Source organism: Schistocerca nitens, chromosome 12, assembly GCF_023898315.1.
Source record: "Schistocerca nitens isolate TAMUIC-IGC-003100 chromosome 12, iqSchNite1.1, whole genome shotgun sequence".
In the NCBI taxonomy this organism is placed as follows: domain Eukaryota; kingdom Metazoa; phylum Arthropoda; class Insecta; order Orthoptera; family Acrididae; genus Schistocerca; species Schistocerca nitens.
Window position 1 is genome coordinate 74,818,986 of NC_064625.1, and position 21,261 is coordinate 74,840,246.

At 43.7% G+C, this 21,261-nt stretch overlaps 1 protein-coding gene across 1 annotated transcript in view; it reads left to right on the top strand.

The window, feature by feature from the left end:
* The window catches only part of LOC126215230 (trypsin beta-like), a 31,304-nt gene extending 18,438 nt beyond the window's left edge, over window positions 1-12,866 (top strand). The window contains exon 4 of the mRNA XM_049941896.1: window positions 12,430-12,866. Within this exon, the coding sequence (XP_049797853.1) occupies window positions 12,430-12,684 (255 nt within the window). The 3' untranslated portion in view covers window positions 12,685-12,866. The remainder of the gene's footprint in view (window positions 1-12,429) is intronic.
* The last annotated feature ends 8,395 nt before the right edge of the window (window positions 12,867-21,261 follow it).

A 21,261-nucleotide genomic window follows, 5' to 3' on the forward strand; every position in this document is an offset into this window, starting at 1 on the left:
TGCTACTCGTCCAGGTCAGGCACAACGAGTTGTGACTCCACAGAACATTGCAGCAGTTGAAGCCATAGTGAAGGAAAACCGCCGAGTGACCACTGAATGACATTGCAGCATGTTTACAGAGTAGTCATGGCTCAGCACACCACACTGTGTACGATGTGCTCTAGTTTCACTCTTGAAATGAGAGAACTACGTGTTGATGCTTGTGAAGAACTTCTTCGGCGCTTTGAACGAGAAGCTGACGGCTTCCTTGCAAGTATCGCTACTGGGGACGAAACCTGGGTTCACTTCCACCAGCCGGAAACGAAGAGAACGAGCAAGGAATGGCGCCGTTCCTCATCACCAAAACGAAATAAGTTTCGAACAGAACCATCAGCAGGGAAGGTTATGCTGACTCTCTTTTGGGACGAAAAAGGCGTCATTTTGGAGCATTACATGCCTAGAGGGACCACTGTCACCAGTGCATCATACACAGATCTCCTAAAAAATCATCTGCGGCCTGCAATCAAATCAAAGCGACATGGATTGCTGTCAGCAGGTGTCCTTTTGCAACATGACAATGCAAGATCCCACACTGCCCGTACAACACTTGTAACAATCACAGACCTGCATTTTGAGTGTCTTCCTCATCCACCATACTCACCAGACCTCGCCCCAAGTGATTTCCATATGTTTGGACCACTCAGAGAGGCAGTGGGAGGAAAGAACATGAAGAGGTACGCCACGCGGTGCATGAGTGGTTGCGCGGACTACCAAAAGAACTTTTTTCTCTAAAGGAATTTATGCACTTTGTAAGCGCTGGAGAACTCGCATTGAGCGTGGGAGAGATTATGTTCAAAAGTGATACAGCTTTGTACCACTTCTGCACAATACATAATATTTAAAAAAAATATTTAAGGTTTTCAATTGACTCACACTCGTATAACGAAGGAGAGGCACACAGCAATTAGTCACAATCCTATTAGCTTTCACTACTCTTGCAAACCTAGATTTCTTCTGGGTATTATAGTTACAATTCATCAGACTCGCGCCAGTACATGTCGTCACATGCTCTTACTGGTATATCAGGCAGAAGGAAACAGAGCGCATATGGTGACAAGTACTGCTGCAAGTATGTTGAACTGTAGCTCAAATACTTTACAATGTGTATCAAAAACAATCATCCGATTTGGTACGTCTATATTTCTGAAAATAATAAACATATACGATGAATTTTGTTTTTTGATGAACGGGAAACTCATAAAATTTCTTTTTCATACCTTTTCATAGGTGTTCAGCATGCCCCCCTTGAGATGCACGACATATGTCACTGCGGTATTCAAATTGTTTCCACACTGCAGCGAGCATTGTCGTGTCCTGACATAGGTGGGAGGGGGAAAAACGAGGTTACTGGTCAGTCTGCGCACCCGAGCGGTAAGAGCAGAAGGCACAAGGACAATTCGCAGTGAAGGCATTTGATTGTTTTCTTCTATCTGAGCCAACACTGGTACAGGCATTTACTAGAAATGCAGGTGGCGAGACTCGGTAGGGAACTCGTTGTGGAGACTCTAGGACAAACAGGGTTTTGAAATAGTTGTTTATTCCAGACAGGACTAACTAATACACTGGAGGCTAGTTCTAGGGTTAGAAAAAGCATGAATGACACTGTTACAACAGAAGCCAGTGCAGAAGTCCCAGAAGTGGATCCTAACCACAGTAGCAAACACTAGCAGCATCTTAAGGCAACAACTTAGTTGCAAAACAAAACATACTGAATGTGGCACTGTTCAATGAGGCACTCCAAGTGAGAGAGAGCAGAATTACGCGCAGCTGGACCGAGGCGGATTCGGCGCCCAGATCGTCTGACTGTGAACTCCGTCAACATGGGGAATCTTGGGGTTTTAAAGAGTCGCTTGGGGGCACTGTTTTTTCCACTTAAAGCCACACAGCCAATGCCATAGGTCTCTTGCAGGTACCTGCCAATCACGGTTTAGTAACGTCCCCTCTACTGCTCCTAAGGCGTGGATGTTAATGCAGTTTAACTAAGTCCGTATTTGGTATCAACATTGTTCAGCTGAAAGCTAAACGTAACTGCTCTGCCAAATAAGGCTTGCAACATTATTCTTATAAGTCATTTAGTCCCGTCCCTCGGGCTCCCCAGAGTATGGACTGCTAGGTCAACAGTTTTTTGGCGTTTTCGCTCTCTTTCTAACCCTTGCGAGCCTACTGACGTTGCTGTTCTGAGGGCTGGTATCAAGCTGGCTTTATACGCTAGTACGTACCTGTTGGTTACAAAGTTCTGCGGTGGCAATCTACCACAGCGTCAAGACGACTTATGAAGTTACATGTTAATTGCTTGAAGAGTGACTAACGCCCTGGGACCGCGTCTGTGGGCGCCTGCATTTTCGCAAGGCTCTCCCCTACGGTTTACTTCCTGTAACAATATCTCTCTTAGTTTCGTCTGCCCTCAGCATCGTCTCTGCTTCCGCACCTTGGAGCGCCTGTCCTCCTTTCTCACAGCTTCAAGATAACACTACAGTAGCAAGGAGTAATCAATATATTACAGCATGTCTTGAATTACAGCTTCAACAGCTGCTGTTATGCGATGCACTTCATCCATTGTTGTTGGTAACGCAGGCACATATTTTATAAACCCCACAAGAAATAATGAGATACAGACAGGTTCGGTGACCTTGGAGGACAGTAATGTAAGGCTGAATCATTTGGTTCAGTGCGACAGATCCATTTTTTCAGTAATTATTCGATTTAAAAATTCCCGCACTTCCAGACGTCAGTGTGACGTTGCCCCATCCTGTTGGTAAACCAAGTCGTTTTGAATCAGTCTCCAACAATGGCAAAATAATGTTGTCAAGCATATCGAGATATGTGCTTCCTGCAACAGTGTTATTGGCAAAGAAAAATGGACCGTACACCTTTTCCGGTGAAACAGCACAAAACACATTAAATTTTGGAGAGTCTCTCTTATGTTATACAACTTCATGTGGTTGTTACGTACCCCATGTTCTCACATTATGACGGTTCACTTTCATATGGTTGTTCCGTACCCCATATTCTCACATTATGACGGTTCACCTTCCCATTTAAATGGAATGTTGCCTCGTCACTAAACGCTAAGCGTGGAAGAAAACTGTCAGCCTCCATCTTGCCAAGAACGAAATTACAGTACTGACACGTTGTTGTTTGTCACCTTCACGAAGAGCTTGCAGTAGCTGAATTTTGTATGGTTTCATGTCTAAACTTCGACGCAACACACGCCAGACGGACGTCGGGGGCATGTTGAGATGTCGAGCTGCATGGCGAACGGATTTCTGCGGACTCCTTGTGAAACTATGGTGGATGCGTTCAGCGCCTGTGTCAGACACTCAGGGACGGTCCGACGATTTAACCTGTTTCTCGGAATTGTTCTTGTTATCGTCTAATGCTCTGTGCCGTAGGAGGATCCACACCATAGCTAGTGGGAAAGTCACGCTGAACAGTTATTACTGAGCAGCACTGTGCAAAACGTAGAACACAAAACGCTTCCTGGTGTCCCGACACCATTTTTACTAGAACTGAATTGGACGCCCAGGCAACGGCCTTGCCGCAGTGGATACACCGGTTCCCGTGAGATCACCCAAGTTAAGCGCTGTCGAGTGTGGCCGGCAGTTGGATGGGTGACTATCCAGGCCGCCATACGCTGTTGCCATTTTCCGGGGTGCACTCAGCCTCGTGATGCCAATTGAGGAGCTACTCGACCGAATAGTAGAGGCTCCGGTCAAAGAAAACCATCATAACGACTGGGACAGTGGTGTGCTGACCACACGCCCCTCCTATCCGCATCCTCAACTGAGGATGACACGGCGGTCGGATGCTCCCGACGGGCCACTTGTGGCCTGAAGATGGAGTGCTTTGAATTGGGCGCCAACTGCTGCTACCTAGCGGGAACCATGCCAAACTCGAGAGTTTGCTCTTTCCAACAGTACACTGTTCACGCACATATCTCAAATAACATGATAGTTAAGATTTTTTTCAAATCGGATGATTGTTTTTGATACGACCTGTACACTGAAGATGGCTATTTGCAGCCGAAATCTAGATCTGGAAGAGTAATAAAAACTAACGGGATTGCGACTGATGGCTGAGCGCCTCTCCTTCCGTCACTGACGTAATTTAAAATCTATGCCGCCATTCCCAGTCATCTTGACCATTCCATAAACTTTTTGCCCAGAAGCAAATATTGTTTAGCTGACAGGGGGGCATTAAACGTCTTGTATTATCTTTCTTGCACCTTATTTCTTTCCGAGGCTACTAGGTTAGTGCATAAGTTCGTAGCATATACAACAGATGCACATAATGTAGATTTTACTCATCATTAATATACAAATATTCTCCCTCACTATTTACAACACTGTGCCAACGCTGGAGTATCTTTTCGAGTCCACGACTGCAGAAAAGACGTGGCTTTCAGACGGAGAACTCGTCGAGCCATGTTCGGAGCCCATTTTCGTCCGGACCGGCCGCAGTGGCCGAGCGGTTCTAGCCGCTTCAGTCTGGAACCGCGCGACCGCTACGGTCGCTGGTTGGAATCCTGCCTCGGGCATGGATGTGTGTGATGTCCTTACGTTAGTTAGGTTTAAGTAGTTCTAAGTTCTAGGGCACTGATGACCTCAGATGTTAAGTCCCGTAGTGCTCAGAGCCATTTGAACCATTTTTTGAAACTGAAGTGGATGACTGTCGATTAATGCATTTAAATAATGTGCCTCAAACCCCGAACATCTTCCTGAACTCGAAAAATCTCTAATGTCAAAACGACCTTCCTTAAACCGAGAAAACCATTTTCTTGCCGTTCTCTGTTCATCCGCATATACAGCATAAATGTTTCTCGCTGCCTCCACTGCTGTCCGCACCCAGCAACAGATGGCAACACTTATCTCTGAGCTTTTACACTTGAGGGTTATCCCGTTTTCCAGCGCATATCTTCGATTGTGTTTGAGTTCATAGACGGCGGACAGCAGCGGAAATAGCCAGAAACATTTGCGCTATGTATGCGGATAATGCCACTGGACAGAGCACGGCAAGAAAATGGTTTTCTCCAGAATGAGATTTTCACTCTGCAGCGGAGTGTGCGCTGATATGAAACTTCCTGGCAGATTAAAACTGTGTGCCGGACCGACACTCGAACTCGAGACCATTGCCTTTCGCAGGCAAGTGCTCTACCATCTGGAGCTACCCAAGCACGACTCACGCCCCGTCCTCACAGGTTCACTTCCGCCAGTACCTCGTCTCCTACCTTCCAAACTTTACAGAAGCTCTCCTGCGAACGATGCAGGACTAGCACTCCTGAAAGAAAGTATATTGCGGAGACATGGCTTAGCCACAGCCTGGGGGATGTTTCCAGAGTGAGATTTTCACTCTGCAGCAGAGTGTACGCTGATATGAAACTTCCTGGCAGATTAAAACTGTGTGCCGGACCGAGACTCGAACTCGGGACCTTTGCCTTTCGCGGGCAAGTGCTCTACCATCTTTTCTCGTTTTAAGGAGGACCGTCTTGATATTAGACACTCCCCACGTCCAAGAAGATATTCGGTGTTTGATGTAGAGCATCATTGTTTATCCACAATGATCTACTTCAGTGTTCTAGAGAACTGGCAAATGTGATAAACTGTGATCATTCCAGCGTCGTGTGACATTTGCATGAAATGGGGAAGGTTCAAAAATCGGGTGTATGGGTGCCGCAGGCTCTAAACCAAAATCACACAAATCAGAGGGTGGCCATAGGTGCATCTCTGCTTCACTGTTGTCGTTTGAGTTTACGTATTGTCATTTTGTCATTTGGAGGTAGCGAGTGGAGGTACCAACACTAGAAAACGAAGTCTCAAGTGGAGGAATCGGAACATTTCCGACGTATAATATTGTCCGTCGGAAGTGCCCCGATTTCTCCACCTGGTACTTCGTTTTCCAATACCAGTGCCAGGTGGAGAAATCGGATCATTTCCTACGTACTGTATTATACGTCGGAAATGTTCCGATTTCTCCACTTGAAACTTCGTTTTCTAGTGTTGGTACCTCCACTCGCTCCCTCCAAATGAGAAAATGACAACACGTAAACTCAGCTACCAACAGTGAACTATAAATAAAAATGACAATCGATAAAGAAACCTCTAGCAACCGGAAAACCAACATTCAAAACAAAAACGGTACGAATTTATGCACCAACCTAATATTAACAGCCGTACATCTTTTAAATAGCATCCTAAATTTTGTACTTGGCTGTCCATTTTCTCTCCTCAGGATCCGTTCGAAAACGCATCATAGCGTATCACTCACGTAAAAATAACGTTAAAAAGAAACAAAGCACAAAACTGAGCTTGACTCTCCCGTACTGGCATCTCCATCACCTAACACCTATAGCCCACTTATCTGTTCCTTCTCACACAGCCAGCCCACGTCCTTTTCCTTTAACATCCTCTCCAGTATTTCACACATTAAAATGCTTATCCACAGCCACCAGGGGCCACCATCACATCATCCTCATAATGAAAAGATTGTGTAAATCGCATCATATATTGTCATAAAAATCATAACTCACTTCATCTACTTGAATTTCTTATTTTTTGTATTGTATTTTAAAATTCTATGGCCGAGTGCATGAACGTGATAACTCACACATGTTACTTTTGACATATTTAATAAAATGTAACCTGTTATTATTTTAAAGGTTATTATTGAATTTTTTTGTATTTACCTATTCAAAGTTAATAATATAAACTAATTATTCACAAATATTTGACAAAATACCTTACTGTTTTATCCACGAAAACATAAGAATTAGAAATTGCAGCAAACAGAATTTAATTATTTCACGGCATGAACCTGGTAAACTAAAATACTTTTTTACTCGTTATCTTTATCATACCATGAATTTTCTGACTCACTTTCAGTATGAGAGTACTGTCGTTGTTGCTGCTGCTCTTGCATTTGTTGCTCTGTTGCTTACCTATCCTGTAGTTTGCATGGTGTAGCCACTTTGCTCCTCAGTCCAGTATAAAATTCTCGGTGTCCTTCAGGTATAAATTGGCACAGTTTCATCAAGTCCTTCAGTTTAGTTTCATTGATTGGTAGGCGGTATTAGTGGAGAGGTGCTAGGCATGTTGTGAGTATCTCGCCTTTCTCTGCAATGTTTACTTATTTGTATTTTTCCATTTGTGGATTGTGTGAATATGCAGTGCAATATCTTCTTGGTAAGTGCTGGGTAATCATTATGTGTGTAGCCTTTTGTATTCTCACAAAGTTATTATCAGCGTCTTCATTCCTAAATATTAAGTAGTTCTTCTAATTTTCAGCTGACGCAGTGTCTTCCTGGACCATTCGTTTCACATGAAAAGGCTGTTTCTCCTTGCATGTTTCTACTAATTTGTACCTACCTCTGGTGTATGTACAACAAGGAGTCTCTTTTTCATATTTTCTATAACACCGAAATCATGGTCACAAGATAAAAATATATTCCCAGATATAGGAAATTTGTCTTCCACTGTGTGGAATAATTTTCAAACATGAACAACACATTATCAAAAAGATACGAAATTCACCTTTTTGTTTTGGCCTTCAGTCAGTTTGACAATGCTATCAAGTGTTTGGCTTCTATTGACCCTTATAGTTGTTTTACGTATGCATATAAATATAACAGTACTTCTTGTGATCCCCGACCAGCAACATCCTCTGACTACATATGCATGTGAGATTCTGCTTTAGAGTCATGGATTCCAAGATTTTGTGTCCATAACTGCCTGGAATAAAATGTGACACTGGTATGTATGTATGCAGTTGCATTGCTGCATATCAAATTCTATTGTGAAAAGTGTTTCACTTCCAGCAGAAATCTCAAGAACTATTTTCATCTGTGTTTGGGCTTTTTCAGCTTTCCGAAGATGCAGCTCTTTGCCTCTTAGGATGCTCCTTTTCTCTGTTTCTACAACATCACAGCGCTTACACGTGTTCAGACTGCGTTCGCCAAAATGTAAATTAAATTATGTTCTGAAAATATGAGCGAAGAAGGTGAATGTTATTGGTCCTTGTGTGTTGCCAATACAACTCTCCATATATGTCATATAGCTTATAGTTCTGGAGACAGGTATTTCCTATTAGCATTTTGTCTCCTTGTGTAATGACGCCTGTATATGGTTATTTTGTTAATGAAATCTCGAATAATATTCTCCGTTCTTCACATACCTTGTGTGGTCTTGATTGGTATTCTCCCTTCTTGTCTTCTGTCGGCGTTGTATTTATTTTCTTCATATCGGTGGCTAATAAATTTTTGCTATTTTAATTCCAAGAACAGCGGCTGAGAGCATAATGTTTTCTGAACTTACAGGTAGGCTGCGTTGTAGGCTGATAGCTCTGTGTCTTTTTGTGGACTAGCTGCATCACGCCTCTTTGGTGCCACAAGAGTAACGCATTTAGAGAGAAGTAATCTCTGACCAGTAGCATCGGGAAGGCTGTAATGTGAGGGCGGATATTGGACCTCAAGTGTTCTTGAAGGTTCTGGAAGCATTTCTTCGAGCAGTTACGTGATTTATATCCTATAATTTGTTGCCGATGTACTTCTCTCCTTCTGTACGATTGGTCGCTTGTTTGTTGCTGTGCCAGGATGATTCATCACGCTTTGGCTTTCTTCCTCTTTCTTTTGATGTTGTCTCACCTCAAATTAATATACAAAATAGAATGTTAGCAACTTTCATATTTACATTTCACTAATTTATTCTCTTTGTTGCAAGTGATGATACGGTACACACCTTTCGTTACGTTTATTGAATCAGTCGATTTCACAATAAATAAATTCATATGTTTATCCAGTTAATAATATATTACAATATTTGAAATCCAGAGTACATTGCCTGGTTCATTTGACTGCTCTAACAATAAAAAGTCAAGCTTTCTTGCAGCAGAAAATCTCTTGTTATTTTTTGAGCCATTTCCTGAGGTTTATCAGATTCTTGCACAAGAGAATGCTTAGGTACAAATATAAGCAACCACATGTGGCCTCTGTGGAATGAAAGTGCAAACAGATATGAATACCATTATTTAGCAAATGATAACGGATGGCATTAGCAGTCACTCAGTCATATTAAAGAATTTTTTTAAATGTGGGTTATCAGGTCCATGCACCAGAGTACATTACCTGGTTCATTTGACTGTGCTAACAATAAAAAGTCAAGCTTTCTTGCGGCAGAAAATCTCTTGTTATTTTGTTCAGCCATTTGCTGAGGTTTATCATATTCTTGCACAAGAGAATGCTTAGTTACAAATACAAACAACCACAAGTGGCCTCTGTAGAGTGAAAGTGCAAACAGATATCAATACCATTGTTTAGCAAATGATAACAGATGGCATTATCAGTCACTCAGTCATTTAAACAATTTTCTTTTAATGTGGGTTATCAGGTTCATGCACCAGGCCAGAAAATTATCCTGTCGAAAGGTTGAACGGCAGCAGTGTGGTTGTTGTTAGCCTATCCGCAATATATGGAATGTACAGTGCCTGGCATGAACGTGAAGCACGGAGGAGGGGAGGAGGAAACGAAATGAGACAAAGTTAAAATCTTCTTGGATGTTAGGACGCGTCATATTTACTTCTAAGATAATAGATTTTTCGATTCCTCTGCTGGGATCTTCTTCAGGATGTATCGGTGTCCACTATTGCTAGAACGCTATGCAGCAGTGGGCACCGAAACATCGTGCAGAAGATCCCAGCAGAGGGGTCGAAACGTCGAATATTTTAGAAGGAAATACAACGCGGCCTGACATTCCAGAAAATTTTAACTTTAGTGGCAACGGCCACGGAAGCCTGCAGACATAAATGAAATGAGACATTACGGCTCGAAGGGATATGCGATGTTATTTTAGAGATTAAAAAATCGAGTGAAATTAACGGAGAATTTTACACTGTGGGCCCACTTACCGGTACTGCCTTACACCCCTTCTGGCCTGGGTGCAAACACTGATTCGTTTGGGTAGGGCGTCATAAGGCCGTTGAAGTCTAACATCCGAATTGGTCCCACTGATGCTCTACGGGGCAGATCTGGGGATCTCGCTGGCCAAGTGTGTTCGTCAACATCACGCAGAAAGTTCGTAGAGGTGCATGCCATCTGTGGACGAGCTCTGTCCTGTTAAAAATGGTAACACAGTTCGGTCATATGCGAAATAACACATGAGATGTGTTGGGCTGTCAGAGTTCCCTCATTCACTACTAGCCGTGACCTAAAGTAATACCTGATAGCTCACCTTACCATGACGCTAGCAATAAGACAGCTGTGTCCAAAACAGTGGAAGAATGGGAATTCTAAGTCTATGCCATAGTCGCTGGCAATGATCATCTCGGGTGGGGTAGGACTGCAGTTCATCGTTGAACACGATGCGACGCCATCCATCAGCTGTAATGCTTGCCAGTCAAGGCACAACACCACATGCATCCGTTTGTGTTGTGGTGTTAATAGCAGCCTACACAGGGGATGGTAATTCCTTAGTCCAGCTGCTGCCAATCTCCAGCCAGTGGCGCGGGATAACACGGAATGTTGTAGTAACTACTAGTCCTTGGATGGAAGATGAGCATGTGGACTGATTAATATGTGCTTAGGGAAACATGCGGCGATCCTCCATTGTGGTGATCAGATGTGGTCGACCGGAACCTTGACGACGAGCATCCCTACCCTCACATTCCCATTTGGTCCAACGTCAGACCACTGTCACATCAAAATGCCTCACACATTTGGGTACTGCACCATTCGACCAGCAGGCCGAAAATAGACCTACAATGAGACTCCGTTCAAACTCGGTAAGATAACGAAAACGCTGTTTCACACGAGCACACAGTACCTCCACGTCCTTCAGGGTGATTACAGAACACCTGGCGTCGTTGACGTCCCTCATGTACCCTACCAGGCCTGGTAACAACACTACCCCAATGCACTCTCGTGGCCATCCTACTTGTCACAAAGAATTAAAGATCAGATCATTTACAGACTTGCCGATGGTGTTCGTAGGTGTACGAAGTTACATTGATATCCATACGAAGTTATATTGATATTCCATCACACACTATGCAATCAAAAGTATTCGGACACCTGGCTGAAAATGAGTTACAAGTTCGTGGCGCCCTCCAACGGTAATGCTGGAATTCAGTGTGGTGTTGGCCCACCGTTATCCTTGAGGACAGCTTCCACTCTCGCAGGCATAAGTTCAATCAGATGATGGAAGATTCCTTGGGGAACGGCAACCCATTCTTGACAGAGTGCAACACTGAGGAGACGTATCGATATCCGTCGATGATGCCTGGCACGAAGTCAACGTTCCAAAACATCCCAAAGGTGTTATATAGGATTCAGGTCAGGACTCTGTGCAAGCCAATCTATTACAGGGATATTATTGTCGTGTAACCACTTCCCCACAGGCCTTGCATTATGAACAGGTGCTCGATCGTGTTGAAAGATGCAATGGTCATTCCCGAATTGCTCTTCAACAGTGGGAAGCAAGAAGGTGCTTAAAAGATAAATGTAGGCCTGTGCTGTCATAGTGCCACGCAAAAACAACAAGGGGTGCAAGCCCCCTCCATGAAAAACACGACCACACCATAACACCACCGCCTCCGAATTTTACTGTTGGCACTACACACGCTGGTAGATGACGTTCACTGGGCATTCGTCACACACACACACACACACACACACACACACACACACACACACACACACACACTGCCATCGGATCGCCACATTGTGTACCGTGATTCGTCACTCCACACAAAGATTTTCCACTGTTCAGTCGTCCAATGTTTACGCTCCTTACAACAAGCGAGGTGTCGTTGGGCATTTACCGACGTCATGTGTGGCTTATGAGCAGCCGCTCGACCGTGAAATCCAAGTTTTCTCACCTTCCGCCTAACTTTCATAGTACTTGCAGTGAATCCTGTATGATGGTCTGGACAGACGTCTGCCTATTACACATGACGAATCTATTACAAATGGCGACCTCTGTCAGTCAACAGACGAGGTCGGCCTGTACGCTTTTGTACTGTGCGTGACCCTTCACGTTTCCACTTCACTATCACATCGGCAACAGTGGGCCTAGGGATGTTTAGGAGTGTGTAAGTCTCGCGTACAGACGTAAGACACAAGTGACACCCAATCACCTGACCACGTTCGTGAGTTCCTCGGAGCGCCCCATTCTATGCTCTCACAACGTCTAATGACTACTGAGGTCGCTGATATGGAGTACCTGGCAGTAGGTGGCCGCACAGTGCACCTAATATGAAAATCGTATGTTTTTGGCTGTGTCGGGATACTTTTGATCACATAGTGTATGTTCCATGTGCTTCACTTATTTGGCAGGCAGTGTGAATTACAGTTAAATTAGAAAAAAATACTCAACATTTAGCCTCATAGAGCGTGGTGTTCGGCAGTTGTCTCAGATGGTGGTGGTGAACAACACGGAGTGCGTGGACGGCCAGGGCGGCAACCTGACGGAGCGCATGCTGTGCGTGGCGCCCCTCGAGGGCAGCGTCTGCAAGGGCGACGACGGCGGCCCGGCAGTCATCGACGGCGTCCAGTTCGGCATCGTCTCGGTGGCGCCCTACTCGTGCGACACCAACACCGTGCTGGTCAACCTGGCCGAGTACTACGTGCGAGACTGGATCCGGTACTTCTCCGGAGTGTGACGACAGGCTTGACTCTCCGTCACTGGCCCACCTGGCGGGACAGCTAGGATAACTGGCGCCTGGCTCAGGCCCAACCCTTCACGCCTGCTGACATCTCCTCTCCTTAGGCCTTCGCCTATACGCCCTTATTGGTGTTGTATATTTCAATGGGTAAATAAAACAAAATTGCAGGACAGAAGTAATTTTGAATCCTATATTCTTTGGTTACCTGTTTCGACAAAATGTCACCAAGTTTACAGTTCCAGACTTCAAACCAACCGCACTGTCTACACGGGATTGAGCAAACGCATGGAGTGACGCTTCCGTAGGAGACATTTTTCTGTGGAACCTTGCTGGTTTGCTGGGATAAGCGGCTCTTTGTAGGCGATTGTGGTGACCAACTGACTTGTAGCTCTGTCTGATGTCGAGGCTACCTTCGAATGTAACAGTTTGGTTGTGAGTTGGTGAAGCCAACAAATGAGAAAGCAAGGAATCAGTGTGTGTTGACAGACTAATCTTTAGCTTAGCCTGAGGTCCATGTTAAGTCGTAATATCACACTTTGGGTGCGAATGTGAAACCTAGACACCTGTTGTGGTGACTGACCTATTTGTAGCTTAGCCCGAGGTCTGAGTTAGTTTGGAATGCGATAGTTCGGTTGTTGGTTGACAAAGCCAACAAATGTGAAAGCAAGAAATCTGGGTGTGGTCACTGATCCATATCTTAGTCTGATGTCTAGTTAGATTGGAAGGCGATAGTCTGGTTGACAACTGGCGAAGCCAACGGATGTGAAACATTAAAGTTGAATGTTGTGACTGACTTATCTGTAGCTTGGCCAGAGGTCGAGGCTAGGTTGGAACATGACAGTTTGGTTGCGACCTGGCGAATGCAATGAAAGTGAAACCTAAAAAACCTGATTGTGGTAACTATGTGATATTCCTGCCTGTGGCCGTCAGTATTTTATTTTGCTAGAAGCTCGCCTTGATGCAGCTTGATACGCGTGAAGTAGCATATGGTACAAAAGTGGAGTGAGGTACAAGCGACAGGTGGTATGTACCAGTCCCGTCGGAGAGCCCGTCAATTGTACTGAACTTGCTTCTGATTGGTCAGCACATTCGGGTGCTAGGCGCCAAAACACCTAACTTCCCTTATTAATTATTTATCTAATTTCATTATATTTAACCCAGTCTTTAGTATGACACCCTCTTATGGTTACCCTACGAGTCCATCATTTTTGTTTATTGAATTTCACCAGTTCTGAGAAACATAACAGTATCGATACTGCAACTGAAGTGCTTCGGAGACCTTCGGGTCTCTTCGGCGCGCCTGGGAGATGAAGTACCTCGGCTGCGTTAGTCACTGTTTTCGGGCCTTGCGGAGGATACAGTAATGAGAAGTGTCAGTACTACAGATCTTGCCGTCTGCAGATACGGAGACTAACCTGGGCAAGTGGCATCCAATAAAAAGCACAATCACAGGTTCCAGTTAACAGCGTAGCAGCCTCCGCCGGAGAAGATCCCACGACCGACGAGCTGTCTTCTGCGCTGAGGACCCAACTTTAGAAGACGACAGGTTGGTGGAAAGTACGCTCAGGGACCCTTATTCAATCTCTACAGATGTTTCCAGCTTCCAGATCTGACTTCCAAATTGCACACATAATTTATAACTGACTAATCTATAGATTAGCCTGAAGTTTAGGCTAGTCTGGAATGCGAAAGTTCGTTTGTGAGTTGGCAGCTGGAGAAGCAAACGAATGGGAAACAAAACGTTGATTGTGGCGACTGTCCCATCTGCAGCTTAGCCCGAGGTCTAGGCTAGTTTTGAAAGTGACAATTTGGTTAGGAGTTGTCGAAGCTAACGAATAAAAAAGCAAAAAAAAACCGGAAGAGTCTTGGGCTTCACAGCTATATCAACAAATTCCACCCCCCCCCCCCCATATAAGCTTCACTCTGCACGACTGTCACAATCTTGTGTAAACTTTTACTGTACTAAGAAAGTGCAATGAACCATTCCATAAACAATCAGGAATAGTTAACTAAAGGCTATATATTTCTATAATTGACATAATTCTAAACATGGAACAGCAAAGAGAGCCAAAAGTAACACTGCTGGCAATAATATTGCGTATTCTTTCAATACATATCGATACAAAGCCGCAGTAAACAAAATGTCAAACACAAAAACTGTTGTATCTAGGAATCCTGCCTACTCGGTTCGCTAGACAAATAAACAAACAACTTGTATTAATGAGTTTTATTATAACAAGAAAATTACAATACTTAACTTTGCTAGATTTGTCGCAAGCAAAGGGAGACACAAAATAAACTGAACTGCAGTGACTGCTGCTGTCTAACTAACAAAAGTCTGTCCTGAACCGCTGTTGAAGAGCCTCACGTTCAAGCTGCTATTAAAGTGGGCTCCAGCAGTCGGGCGTGGCGCTTATTTCCTCTTCACCTAGGGGCCGCTGCTGTCGCATTGTCGTCTTGGAAGATGCGACTGGCTGCCCTCTTCTCACAGCCTTCCCTTCTCTGTCGTTCCCTTCTGGCGTGGCGGCGCTGACTGTACACCGTAACAAAAACATTCTTTACACTGCCATTGCAATGACTTATTTGACATAACGGGAACAGCTACATCTAGTAACTGAAAACGAGAAGCAACTGTCTCTGTACCAGCAAGAGGTATGCAGGTCTTACAGAAGTCAACACGGTCCAGCCCCAGTCCTCAAGATTTCCTTTTATACTCTCCTCTGATTTTGCTGCCTTACAACGTAATCCTTCCGCTTCTTCTTCTTTTTTTTCTTCTTCTTCCTTCGCTTTCCCTCCTCCATTTTCTGCCGCCTGTTCCAAAACTGCGCCACCACTGAAATGGTGCCCACGAAACGAGCTCCAGCCAGCATATCTTAGTTGTTTTTACAATCAGAACATGTATATGCACGTACCCAATGAATTTACAGGTTTATGTTTAAATTTGACAATCAGACTGCAGCACTCAGTGTCACTTTAAAACGAAGATATGTACTGGAGATAAAACTGGTGTTTCTCAAGCAAGAAACTGAATTGTCTCAAAACATGTAATACCTTGCAGCAGGTACGGACACGAGGCTGCTCTATAAACGTCAATAACTACAGAAGAAGAATGAGACCGCCAAAACTACATACTCGTAATATACTCACATCTCAAAACTAGAGATCTCAACAGGCAAAATTCCGGTTGTTACAACCAGTAACACAACCTATGCTGCTGTATAGATGCTCCACCTGGATAACTGCTACTAAAACCAACATAAACCTCCTACAGAGACTCCGGAACAGATTTGAGTCACATTTTAAACTCACCCATAGAAATTCACGAAGAATAAACGTCTGCACAATTGAACAGTAGAAGTAAATCAAGAAACATACCCAAAAACTCATCGACAAAGTAATGCAATATGTAGAAGTAGTAGAACCAGCAGCTTGGCACAAATTTAGGGTATCACTATGCACCTCTGAAAGTCCAGCATTCAAGAAAGGTCGTGCTTTAGCATTTTTTAAAGAAAAGTGTCACTTTAGGCCAGTTTTTCAGATCATCTCCAAATAAGTGGACTCAACAGTTCACCCACAAATGTCATTACTCAAATGGCAAATGTAATGTGGTGGCTTAAACCATTTTAATTCCTATCCGTGAAGATGGTCCATGACTGAAACGGGTTGATATTTGGATTTAAAATAGAAGCAGCTGACAGTCAAACATACATTTTACACTTTTTTGTTGTTGTAAGGAACCTGTGTACAAAGTTTGTAAAAGTATTTTTCAAACAGATTCTATAGAAAGACGGAAGTCTGAAAAGGGACGTTCTCACTGCTGCCGTCTTTGTAGAAGATCTACAGTAGTCAGCGTTAATTGTGTTATAAATGGGTTCTTAAAACTTATAAACTCATTTGAAGCTTCATCAAAAATGCATGCACATACAATTTTTAAGTACTTTCTACACTTACGTTTGGCGTAAAACTAGTCCCATATTTTGTAAACATTACTACAGTTACTGCATTCACTGCAGTTGGCTATGCAGTGTCACAGTTCACCCAAAATTAGAATGGGGTCTCACATACTGAGTCCTACAAAACATTAAAGAAAAGATTAACCATATGCTATGGGATGTGGCGACTTTGGAGATGGTGCAGTGCGAGATTCATCATTGAGGCAGCTCATTATTAAGAAATTCTCTGACATACATCCAGGTTAATAAAAGAGCTTTGGATAATTGGAAATCAGGTAAGGCAGAAGGTATAGGTAACATTCTATCGAAAATGACATGAAACGACCATGCAGGCTGGTGTGTAGAGTCTATGAGACTGACGATGTGCCATCAAACTTTCTGAAAAATATCATCCATTCAATGCCGAACACAGGAAGATCAGGTATGTGGAAGTACTATCGTATAGTCAGCTTCACAGCTTTTGTGTCCAAGTAGCTGACAAGAATAACATACAGGATAATGGGAAGGGAAATCGAGGAACTGTTAAATGACGGTCATTTTGGATCAAGGAAAGATAAGACGAAAAAAGAAGAAAGTAATGAGACATAGCAGAAATGAAAATAGCGACAAACTTAACGTAAAAACTGTTCAAAAAGTAGAAGGTCATAAGAATCAGACTAGCAACGACAAAGAGGGCATTACTAGCCCTGAGAAGTCTACTGGTGTCAAACATATGCCTGAAATTGAGGAAGCAATTCCTGAGAACGTACTTTTGGAGCACAGCATTGAATGGCAGGGAGACATGAACTGTGGGAAGATCGAAACAGAAGAGAATCGGAGCATTTGAGATGTGGCGCAGAGGAAGAATGTTGCAAATTTGGTGGACTGATAAGGTAAGGCCGTCGGCACACGGACCGTGCTTTCGAAGGTCAACATTGTGCATGTCGAGTCCAACGTGCTGCTGAACGCTTAGAAAACATGCGACTTGTGCAAACGGCACGCGTGTCCCAACGTGGTATGAGCGACCGCAGCGCGCTGCAGCGTCAGTAGTCGGCGGTGTCTGACACACTGATCTCACTGTTTACGAAATCGACGGGCGTAAAATCCCTACGGCGGCTCTATCACAACGCACATTTCCTCCCTTGTCCATATCCTAGTCATTTTGTTCTGTCTGTGGTACACATAAATAAAAACTTCAGTACCCATTAGCAAGAGGTAAGGTCAAAAGGAAGAACCATGTGCAGTAAGTAAGGGCATCGGCTTACAAAAGTTCCATTACAAATTGTGCGATACAAATTTACAACATTTCTCCACATAATATAAAAATTATTTCATTATTCTCACTTTTTAGCAAACTCTAACGTCATTCTTAATTCAACACTGTTCCCGTTCAGCAGCAGAATCTTTACAACAAATGAAGTACAAAACTTGAAACAAGAAAGTGCAAAATGTCTTACTGCAGGTAATGCAAGCTAACTTAAAGCCAAATGAACAAACTCACTCAACATAAAGAGCGCACTTATATTTACATAGCATCGTATATTATAGAGTACTGATCTATTAGTAATGCCGGCCGCCGTGGCCGAGCGCTTCTAGGCGCTTCAGTCTGGAATCGCGCGACCGCTGCGGTCGCAGGTTAGAATCGTGGCTCGGGAATGGATGTGTGTGATGTCCTTAGGTTGGTTAGGTTTAAGTAGTTCCAAGTTCTAGGGGACTGATGACCTCAGCTTTTAAGTCCCATTGTGCTCGGAGCCATTTGAACCATTTATTAAAGTAATAAGGTAGTTTCAGATCCTGTAAGAAAACTCGAAGCTTAGTAAAGAAGACGACTTCGGTCCAGTGATACCCGAATCAGCAACGCATCATGTGTTATACCACTAATCAGCATGTATCATGTCTACTCATTACACTACACCGCTCCTACGTGGTATACCATCATACTTAGCATCTTACAATTCCCTGAAAGCTTTAATTGTTGATATATTATTAATTGACATTTACTTGTAACAAATTGCGCCAAGAAAAATGCGCTTTTGATGGATCCTCACTATGCCATTGCCTTGAAGCGGCATACTTTCATAATACGCAAGTTACAGTAATTCTTTAAGCAGCAATATGACGTTCGCTGTCATTTCACTACAACAAATCATACGTTTTTCCAGAGAGCCGCAATTTGATGGTACTTAGAAACGGCGTGTATAGATGTGGGCTTGAACTGAAAGCCAAAATGGCGTCTCGCGACTCTGCACTGTAGAGTGATGGCGTCATCTGACTTAGATGGCGTTCTTTCTTGACACTGGTCAACGTTCAAACGCACGTTCACAATATCTGACACGCTAGATATTGCCCTGCACGTTCGGAAAGACTCCTCGGCGCTCTTCTTTCACGCTACGAGGTCAGAAACTCGGCACGATCAACGCACAACATGCGAATGCACGGTCCTTGTGCCAGTGGCTTAAGCAAAGAGGTGGTTGTCCTCAGAATCGGCGATGAAAGTAACATATGGAAAACACAGCCAAGAAGGGACGGAATGATAGGACATCTTTAAGAGGTCAGGGAATAGCTTCCATGATACTACAGGGAGCTATAAAGGGTAAAAACTGCAGAGGAGGACAGAGACTGGAATACACCCAGCAAGTAATTGAGGACATAGGGTGCAATTGCTACTCCGAGGTGAAGAGGTTGGCACAGGAGAGGAATTCGTGGCGTGGTGCATCAAACCGGTCAGATGACTGGAGACTCAGAAAAAACCATCTTCATGAATTTGTACGGTTTCCAGCCCCTGTTTGGTCTATTTAGCACTGTAACGACAAGCAGTCGGACGTTACTTTGGCCAGCGGCTGAGGGGAGGTGGACGTCAGGATGCCGGGGATCACCATCCCAGGAGGCGAGCCAACAGTCGCTTGGAGAGTGGATGCTTGCCTGACGCCCAGAGGCGTTAGTAAAACATCATTAAAGAAGTAAACATATTTAATTGTTCTACAATACGAAAAAGCTGCGATGACGCTCGAGGCTGCCCGCGGCAGCTGGGCGGAAGCAGCGTACTCGCCCCGCCAGAAACAACCGGTTTTCGGCTTAAGTGTTGAGCTAGAGATAAGCAGCCTCCTGAAGAAAAGTTCATTGTCGCAAGAGAATCTCAGTAGCTTTCGATGCCCTAGATTATATGGCAGTCTGAAGATCCACAAAGAAGGGAATTCTCCTAGGCCTTATATCTGTTATATTCTCGTCGCCACTGTACAGTTTTGTACCGTAGGCAGAAAGGGAGTGGACGTTGTTATGGGTGGCCGGTATCCTCTTTCTTCAACACAGATGCAGACGTGGATTAATATGGTTCTTTATTTACTTGTACTGGAAACATTCACTTAACTGGAACAGAGTCCATGTTCTGTCGTACAAGCTCATCAGTAATAGTCCTCTTGTAGACAATATAGGTAAAAATGTAAATGTCGTGTGACTAGGGCCTCCCGTAGGGGTAGACCGTTCGCCGGGTGCAAGTCTTTCGATTTGACGCCACTTCGGCGACTCGCGCGTCGATGGCGATGAATGTTGATGAGTCAGTGAGGCCCTGCGGTCAGCGGCGGCGGCCTAAGAACCTGCTGTCGAGAGAACGTTGGCGGAAAATTGCTTGTCGGTGTGTCTGTGGCCTCTCTCGTGATAGACGCACTTGATCCAGCGCCTACTAATCGACCTTCGCTTCGTCTTTGTCGACCGGTCAGCTGGCGACAGCTTACGCCAGCACATTATCAGTAACAATGCTGCTCCAACAAACTGTGCAACAAAACACCTTGCTACTCTGTTGAGCCCACTAACAGGCAGGGATGGCGGTTATCTCTGAAACAAGCGGTTTTCTGTTATATCGATTTTCTCCACACCAGTTTAGCCTGAATGTTGAAACCGATCAAAAGAATCTGTTTCTGAAACAAACGATTTTCGGGTTTTTATTTCCTTTATTTCCTATGGCAAACGTAAAAGTCGAACAAAGATGGAAAAAAATTTCACCCTCTTAGTTTCAAGATACATAGAATAAAAATGTGGAACAAAATTGTTAAAGTAAATTCTTCTTATTAACGTATTTTAAAAAGAAGTTTTGTGTTACATTATTAATCAACATCATATATGAGCATAATGTTTTATCTCTGTTTTTTATTTTGAGTCACAACACTCGAACTTTTACCCTTAGGTGTTTTCAGAAGCTCGTTGTTCAAGTGACTTCTTGTGTGAACAATGCCTCCAGATTCAGAAATAAATCTAAGTATTCGAAGACCAAACTCACTGCTTTTTGTCAGCACCTGATCTTTATTGAGATAAATAATTTTTTTTTCTCTACAAGATACAATAAAAATAGGCAAATAACAGAAAATTTATTCCATCTATCGTTTGCTGTTTTTCTCAAAAAGTGACAAGTGGTTGAATAGTCCAAAAAAGCAGCAATTTCTTATTGATTTCAATTTTCTGGAACTCTGCTCAAAAATCAAATTGTAAATAAGGAACATTCCACTGTTTGCGCATTACCAATAGTCAGCGCTAAAGGGTGAAAACGGTAGTTCAACAACAAAGCTTTTCGAGTTAATTTGTCCGTTTTCAAGGGCTACAAGCAGATAAAGGCATATTATGTAGTCGCAGTCAGCAGACGAGCTAGTTT